The 9,108-nt window shown below is 46.3% G+C and overlaps 1 protein-coding gene across 10 annotated transcripts in view; it reads right to left on the bottom strand.

Annotated features, from left to right (window-relative positions):
* Positions 1-3,710: 3,710 nt before the first annotated feature.
* LOC106741891 (cAMP-specific 3',5'-cyclic phosphodiesterase) overlaps positions 3,711-9,108 on the bottom strand; it is a 496,301-nt gene continuing 490,903 nt past the window's right edge. For all 10 annotated transcript variants that reach the window (XM_014614302.1, XM_014614300.1, XM_014614301.1 and 7 more), the window contains 3 exons: positions 6,883-7,146; positions 5,679-5,778; positions 3,711-5,126 (listed from right to left, as the gene is read on the bottom strand). In XM_014614302.1, coding sequence (XP_014469788.1) covers positions 4,357-5,126; positions 5,679-5,778; positions 6,883-7,146 — 1,134 coding nt within the window. In that variant the 3' untranslated portion in view covers positions 3,711-4,356. The remainder of the gene's footprint in view (positions 5,127-5,678; positions 5,779-6,882; positions 7,147-9,108) is intronic.

Raw genomic sequence — 9,108 nt, 5'->3', positions numbered from 1 at the left:
ACTTTCGGTAGGTAAAACCATTTCTAATTCTGTGCAACCAAGACGTAAACTCTGCGGAAAAATCCAGTTTAATGTTATATTCTATCTGATAAAATTTTCAAGTATACCTTAATAATGAAGTCTCTATAAAATATTCAAGGTATCAATGAGTTCATTAAACACTCTTATGTCGTGATTATTTCCTACGTCGATTATTACATTAATTATAAATCACTTATCGGAGCGGGTTGGTGAAAAGAAAAGGCGAGATTCCGACAATAAATATGTTTTATTACACATATATCTCGTACGAGGGTTACACGATATTAATACATGTTCATTTAACTGTCCAGCAATCAAACAGGTTGTATTTTTATTTTTCTCTCATCATCATCATCATCATCATCATCATCATCATCACATCATTACCATCGGAGTCCTATCGTATCCTAAATATTATTGCATATCTCATCAAATCATCGCGATTCGTCATACCTGCAAAACATCGTCATTAACGCAGTCCCGAAAACACACTCGAACAAACCGCAAAAAAAAAACGTAAAACCGCTAATTCCTCGGCGCATTCTCATATAATCTCTCTCATTCTCATTTTCTCCATCCTCTATTTTTCATTCTCTCTCTCTCTCTCTCTCTGGCGAACAATTGACAGACCGTATGAGTTACAAGAGGGTTACGCATTTGTCACGCTTTGTCTTTGTACCTGCGCGTAGACCCGCGAGATCCATCGGGACGAGCAACGAGAAAACGTCGGGACGAGCGCACGCGCTTTCATCGCTCGCCGATGATACAATCGACTCGCGCTCGCTAAAAAGAACTAAAAAGATCCGCCGCCAGGTGATCGAAGTACTTTCGCCGAGTGTTTCCAACTCGGTGTCAGTGCAAGAGGTACATCACCGATAACACTCCCGCCTCCCTCCACCCCTCGATTCTCCCGTGCAAAGGACTGCGTCGCCGCGATCTCGATTCACGATTCGCGCGGCGAGTGTTATCGTTGACGTTAGTTGGTTAATCGGCATCTCATCTCACCTCTCCCTCCCTAACGCTTATCCTTATCTTTACTATATCAATATTACTTATATCAATTAATCGTTATCGTTAATATTATCATTATTATATTATAACCTCGTTGCTTACGCCCTAAAGAACTTCGTTTAAGTTAACTCTTCATCCTCCACTTATTCCGCGGGTTTCATATATAATAACGTATAATCGCGTACTCCTCGGATTCTTGTATACACTAAACTTGGTGGCCAGCACCAAAACACTCACTAGATCACTGCCTACGACACAGATAGAGATTTTGCTTTCTCTGTAGTTTTCTTTTTTTTTTGGTTTTCTTGGGTTTTCCGTTTTCTTTCCTCCCTCTCTCTCTCTCTCTCTCTCTCTCTCTCTCTCTCTCTCTTTGCTTCTTCTCTCCTTCCTTCTCGTATGTATAATTAGATTAGTTCCTTTATGTGATTAAGAAACGTACGATTATGTGAGCCCGAGCCGCCGCTTCCGCCGTCGCCACTTTCAAGCGCGCGCCGAGAATCCGCGTTCTCTCGCGAAAAGACGAGCGATTCGATTCGTCTCACGGGAAAAAACTCGTATTCCTGTGTGCAAGTAAGAATATATAATCTTATGCGAAGATTAAACTTGCTCTTATATATATACACGAAGAAATTCTGTGTAGTTTCGCCAAAAATATTATATTCTTGCTACTCAAGAATAATTTCTACGAGTTGTGAAGAAAAAATGTCGGGTTGAAAGTTACGACGCAATTCTTAGTTTGAAGATATCATTCTTTCTATCCGGCATTTCTTCCTCTCAATTCGTGCAGATTATTCTCGAATAACAGACATATATTTTTATTAATAACGATAGCGAAAGTTGGGACGATCAGAGCCGAGTGTAGTTTCTTGTGTTTGTACTTACATCATAAAATAATAATATAAATAAATTATGCTTACATTATAAATTAATAATGTAATTAATAGTGTTACAACAGTATATGGAGGACGTTTGGACCGTTATTGTGATCGTCTTCAGCCAATTCACATGAAAATATCACCTGAATCTACAGAATAATTTATAGTCTGCAGTCTACAGAATTTCTTTGCATATACATATACATATGTGTGTGTATATATATATATATATAGAAGCAAGTTTTATCATCTGAAAAAATCACATCGATTCTTTGTACGTGAGAACGAGTAGTCTCGAGTTGACACTAATTTTTTTTCCCGCGCGATGATGCCGTTTTATATCGCGGCTCGTGATGGAAAAGGGGGCGGGGGGAGGGAGAGGGGATCGGCACGAGAAGTTGAAAGAAACCGAGCCACGTGTCGGGTGTTGGGCGATCGGTGGGCGATTTTGTACGGTCGGAGCGCGCGACGGCGGGCCCGCTCGGCGCTCGAGCGGCGACTTCGCGCGGATTTTCAGTCCCGCTTGCAATCGGAGCGACCGCGAGCTGCGAGCGGCCGAGCGAGTGGTTCGAGCGGCTTCGAGAGAGAGAGAGAGAGAGAGAGAAAGAGAGAAACTCTAGGACGTTTTCCTCAACGGCGCCGGAACGTCCGTCGCTAGAAGACGTATTGGTGAACGACACGCTTGTCGACTTAACGACGTAATTCACTTAAATTACTCTTTGGTTAAAAACAATTATCGACAGGATTCCCCGCCCGCGTTCTTGTTGCCGTGTGTCGCCGCAGTACGTACTGCGCGCGTGTGTGTGTCTGTGTACTAATACACGTGTGTCTGTGTGTGTATGTGTGAGAGGGTGAATTGCGTGTGTGTTTGCACGTGTGTTTCGCGAGGAAACAACGTCTCGTGCCTCGATGATTAATTTCAACGCGAACGGCGAGAGGCCAGCTCCCGAGGCGTAGTCGCGCGTTCAAATTAATCGTCCTCTCTCTCGTCTCTCCTCAAGATCTCCTGGTGGTGCTGCTTGTACTCTCTCGTCGAACCTCCTTCCTCCTCCTCCTCCTCTTCCCCCTCTTACCGCTTAAATCATAGGTGGTGGATAATACTCTACGTGTTGCGCTAACGTTTCCTTTATAGACACGCGGCTACTTCTTGATTCTCATGTTTTTTTTTTCTTTTTTCTTTTTCTTTTCTTTTCTTCAGATTACGATTCTTCCCTACGTCTACGAAGCGAGCGTGACGAAATCTTACGATTAAAGACAAGTATCCCTCCCTCTCTCTCTCTCTCTCTCTCTCTCTCTCTCTCTCTCTCTCTCTCTCTACCGGTAATCAGATGACTAACCGAGTTACTACCGAATAACCGCCGAAGAACCGAAAAAGATGAAAGACGCCTAACTGTCTACTAATCCTCGTCTCCACCGTTTCCAGCTGCTCGTCTGATTCGCCTCCTCTTCTTCTCGCCCGCTCCTTCCCGACGTGTCGTGCGCTGATCAGGCCGTCGTCGCCGATGTCGCGCACGTTGCGCGCCCTGAACGGAGGCGACCGACGATGGATGGTCTCGATTTCCACGGGATCTTCCTCCGACGCGAATAACGAACCGCCTCTCCGGCGACAACTGTGTGTGTGTGTGTCTGCGTGTGGCTCTCTCGTATCGATGATTCGTGCTGCTCGAAACGTCGACGAAGAAGAAGACCGCTCGGTAAGAACGTGGTGCCGTGAATTCCGCTGGGATCCACCGTATCGTACGCTGCTGATATGTTGTTGAGGATCCTGCACTCTCCCGCGGCAAGGAGAGAACTGGAGTTTCCCTCCGACCACGACACCGTGCCCCCTCTTCAAGTCGTGCGATGAAATCCTCCTCCTCCGCCGTACATGTGTGTGTACGTGTGTGTGTGAGAGAGAAAAAAAGAACGTCTCGCCGCCCACACTCGATATATCGCAGGCAGCTTTCCTTGGGCGCGCAGGTACTTGGTGAAGAGATTCGCCCCTCCCGGATTGCTAGAAGAAGGTCAATGCGAGACCGCTCGAGAGAGAGTCCGCTTCCTTATTCCCCGTACGACGGTACGGTATATCAAACAAACGTATTGAAAGTGTTCGCTCGACGACGACGACGACGACGACGAAGACTGAGGCTTCCGCTCTCGGTCCAGCCGAGGCGCGGCGATCGTGGCTTCTCGTCCTCCTCCATCGAAAGCGGAGAGCAAAGCTGACTCTCTTCCTCCCCCCGTCGTCCACGTTGGCGCGTCGCGCCGACGACGGTCACCCGCCTCGGCCGTCCAGACGGCTCCCACCGTGCTTCCCGCCCCGGCGTTCCTAGCCGAGGGCGATCAATAAATAGGTCGATACAAAGAGACACCGGCTGAGCGCGGCCAGATGCGAATGTCACTGGCGCACACGCCACCAGGTCTGCTGCACCTTCTCGTGGAGCTTCCTGCAAATACCGGCGAGCCTCCGTCACATCCCAGCCTCGGCGGCGTTCTCCTCCGTCTCACCGCCCGCGTCCTCGCTGGAGAACTCGCCGGGTTCGCCGGGCTCCACGGTCTCGTCGCCCTCCTCCAACGTCACCTGGAAGTGTATCCTCTCCGACTGGCTCTCGTTGGCCGGCTGCTGCTGCTGGTCGTCCGAGGGCGGCGACGGCGGTATCATGGATTGGTACCAGTCGCGATTCTCCTCCAGCGTGTCCAGGATATCCTGCGCGTCCGGGTGCACCAGGTCCGCCCAGGTCTCCCAGAGCGGGTGGACGATGTAGTCGATGAAGCCGACCTGCGACTTCTCGATCGTGGCGCTGTGCCGGTCGCACATGGGACTGATGTCCATGTTCTGCTCGCGCTCGCGGTCACCCTGCAGGAAGAACTCCTCCATCAGCAGGCCCACCCAGCGCCGGTACAGCGGCAACGGCTTCGTCGGGTTCGACAGGTCGGCGCAGTGCACGAGATTTTCCAGCACCTGGATGCGGTCGGTGTAGTTGTCCAGCAGCAGCACGCCCGACCCGGCGACCTTCTTCGTCTCCACCATGGTCTTCAGGTCCGCCAGCAGCGACATGTGCTTCGACATGTCCGTCGACAGCACCATGTCGATCACCATCTTCCGTAGCGTCTGCCGCTGCTTCTTCGTCATGTTCACGAATATGTCGCAACCCTCGTTCTGCAGCAGCTTGAACGCCACCGCCAGGTGGTGGTTCTCCAGCACGGACTCGTCGTTGTACATCAGCGCGAGCTCGGAGCCTGCGGGAGGAAAGACCGTTACTCGTCGTTCTCCGAACTCGCGTTCACGGAGAATAGATATTTGCCGGAACCTGTTGCGGATTACTTGTTGATGCGGCGAAATTGTCATCATCGCCATTACCTTAAGACGATTCGCTCAATAATTATATGTTTGCGCGTTCTTTAGCAATGCATCTCGAACTGCTCGTCTTTATTTATGTTCTTTCGTAACTTTATCCGATATCAGCTCCGGATTATTCACATCTACCGACTCCGCCGTCAACGCTTTCGTCGCTGCTGGTCAGCTTATCCGTATAAATTATACGTACAATATTTTACGCTCTGTTACGTAAATTTAGAATTTATCTTCGTGCGCGCGTAAAGTGAGATTTTCCTGATTATGTAAGTAATGAATAAATAAAACGAATGAAAAACGGGCGATTTCTGTGATTCGGTCTGTTATCGGTAAGACATCGCGATTGTCCGCTGATAATGGCGAGATCAAACAGACGAATAGACTCGCTTTCGAGCGATTGTTTTCGCACACAATGAGAAAAACACGGCGACACTCACTTGAGTTGATGAGGAACTGATTCGTGAGTCCCGGATGGTCTACATCATGAATGGTGGCCGCGAACAACGCAGCGGTGATCTCCAACGGCGTGAACACGGACTGCAACGTGACAGAAAGCGATGCGGATTAAATGGAGATAAACAGTTATATAACAATTCACAAAGATAGCACAAATAATACATAATAGAAATTACGTAATTCCCGGCGCGTTATCTGAAGTCGCTCAACTCCCTCGGACGTTTAACTCCTCTGGTCCTCCACTTTTCAATGTCGCGCGACCGAAACGCGCGCAATATCGCCGTATCGCACTTATCAAAAGAAATATTTACGGATCGCGCTCATTATCTCAGTCGGAGCTCGTGCGAACAGTGCATACATTTGAAGAGAGGAAGAAAGAGACGGAGAGACAGAGAGGGAGAAAGAGAAAGAGAGAAAGGTGCGCCTGATTATATCCCGTATAGAAAATTTTCTGCGATTTGATTGGAATCTATTCCGATTCCCCAAACAAATGACGGATTCTGATTGGGAAATCTGTGAAGACTCGGATCAGAGGTGTAACGATTTCAAAAGTGAGATTCTAAGTGGCAACTCTAGACAGGAGTTTTCTCTGTCTAACGTTTGCCCAAAGTGCGATTCTAAAAGGAAATCTCAGGCAGAATGGGAAATCCCATTTTCTCTGTGCAACGTTCACCCGAAGTTTTCTTTTTTTTACAAGGTTTCCAATTTATATTCACGTTGAAGAAAATATATGAAAAGCTTTGAGCACATTTTGCAAGTATAAATACTTAAAAATCGTACACACTCAAGCCGTTTCAATTATTTCGATCAACTGCTTTCTGAAACGATTGACAAATGTCTCTAATATATGTAACAATACATATGTTTATTTCGAACAATGAAACTCTACGATCGAATTAAATATTTAATCACATATTTCTTCATTGGACAGACAAAATGGGATCTAATTGAGATTTATTCCGATTAATCAGCTGAATAAAGTTACGATACTAAATGGGAAACTCAGACAGATTTCATTCGTTTTGCCCAACGTTTCCCCCGAGTTTTCTTTACATAATTGGGATAAGAATGGGATTTCTAATTGGTGTCGCAATATCTGACGGTTATTTAATAAGTTTGGGTAATCCGATCGCAGGATCTATGCTATATTTGGGAATGTTTGGGAAACTTCCGCGGGATACCAACCTCGAGCGCGGGCGTGTTGAGCAGAGTATGAGTGGACTGGGTCACATCGGCCGCGTGGAGGCTGTTGTGGAAGGGGTTGTCCTTCACGTAATGATCTTCTAGGGTCATCATGAAGGTGACGAAAGTCTTCGGCGGTATCGCTAGCGACTTGAGCAGATCTCGACTCTGGAAGGCCGTGTACGCCACGCAGGTGAGAGGTCGGTTGTTACTGAGCTCGCCTATCCTGAAGATGTCGATGCCCCACTTGTCGATGTCCGACAGCAGCTGCGAACAGTCACGGTGGAAAAATCAAACGCTAGGAATGATGACGAGTCGCGAGGCGACGCACCAAAACGACGCGTCAGCGCCGATCCTGAGTCGAAATGTTGGATTTGCGTGGGCAAACCTTTCATTCTACAATATAGCAGGGAAGCTGAAGATAGCAAGGTAGATTCGATTCTAATTTACTCCTGCTTTGACTACGATATAGTCCAAGGCAGTGTTAAAATTAAATCTGCGCACAGGGAAGAAGATTTCTTTAGATTTAGCATCTCTATTTATTTCATTCAAATTTGTGTCATATTTATTGTAACCGAATAATATTTTATCTGGTTAATATTAAAAGATATCATTTCACATAATAGCGTTCTTTCGGTTAAATAATAGTTTCCTTGAATGAGACAATACAAATGTTTTACTCGAACAAAGAATATTTTCGCACAAGTATATGCTGTTTCTACGAAAGAGAAATTTTAGTCGGATAGAAGTTATTAAATCTAAAGAAACCTTTTTCTCTGTGTACTATCCCGCGAAACGTAGATATCGATTAGAGCCGATGACTTGCCGGGGGCGAAAGAAGAGGCTACGGTACGCGGATCACGGAGGTTCTGCGTTATCTCCGGGAGGTCGCGGATTTTGCACGCGCGACGTCATCGTATCTCTTTTTCTCATTATCGGCCGGCCGCGACAACGAGACTCGATAAGAGCGAGAAAACGACGCGACGACGGACAGATCGGTGGTTCGAGGAAATATGCCTTGAAAATCTGATCGATACGCCAGCTGTTTGTAAACATCGACCAAAGTGTTATTTTAATCGAGCGTGAGAGCGTACAATTATTCCCCGCGTAATCGAAATCTTGATCGCTGTGTCTTGAAATTTTCAAACACGGCAAAGGAACTGATATTATGTAACAAGATTAGTTCAATTCTAATAATACGAGTTACTCCTATTTGGACCACAATGATGTTTTCAATCTCCGTTTTCGCTGCATTTAGCGTGAAAATTGGTTTCTTCGAATAAACGGAAATACAAACATGATTCTAAAAGTAGCAAAATTAGGAAATATTCGGTCCACGAAAGCCAAATCGCTTGTTCGAGTGTAAAAAATTTATCAGCAATGATTGACAAATATAAAATCCTTTCGATTCTCTTCCGTTAAACACAAGTTTCTTGCGTGTAACTTACACGCTTAACCGAAAAGAGCCTGCAATAAATCAAAACGTTTTATATTTGTAAATCATTGCTAAGAAATTTTACACGCTCGAACAATAGCGATTTAGCTTCCGCATGTAATTACCTTCCAATTCCGCCTTGAATACATACTCAACTGAATTTAACAATCGAAATATTTCTACCGAAACAGTTCGCGGGTCGAACTTCACTCTGAGAAAGTGAACTGAAATGTCCACGAAACGTCGGCTGCAAAATCCTCGGACGACACCGACTCGGAAGCCACATCGAATATTCACCCGCCGAAAGTCAATAATTTCAAGACCAAAACTCATTTCATCTCGCAACCTCCTTTGTGAAATAACTTTTCATCCAGGCTCTGAATTACCGTTAAACTGTTAGCGTCGCTTTTCAACGCAACGTAGATCGACTTGAATACTTTTCTTTTCACAACTCTATCATTATTTTCATTCGCGAGCAAATACATCCTGAAGAGCGGCAAAGTAGCATCCAAATTTCGGCTTCGCTCGAACGCCCCGCGCAATTTTCGCTTCCTGGCGCGGAAACAGCATCGCGAATTATTAACGCGCACGATAACCGAGATCACGTGGGCGTTGAATAAAACATCGCGTTTTCCTCGATTAAAAAATCACCGCGTGTAGACGTGCCCCTCGCCGATGTTCTTCGCGAAGAGACGCCGAAAATCAGGTTCCCCCCTCTCTCTCTCTCTCTCTATCTGTCTCACGTTTTCACGGTGAAGGATACGTACATCGCTAATCAGCTGAGTCGCGGGTTA

This window comes from Dinoponera quadriceps, unplaced genomic scaffold, assembly GCF_001313825.1.
Source record: "Dinoponera quadriceps isolate SergipeBrazil2010 unplaced genomic scaffold, ASM131382v1 scaffold458, whole genome shotgun sequence".
In the NCBI taxonomy this organism is placed as follows: Eukaryota; Metazoa; Arthropoda; class Insecta; order Hymenoptera; family Formicidae; genus Dinoponera; species Dinoponera quadriceps.
The sequence above is the reverse complement of the archived record's forward strand: the minus strand, read 5'-3'. Positions and strand labels throughout refer to the sequence as shown.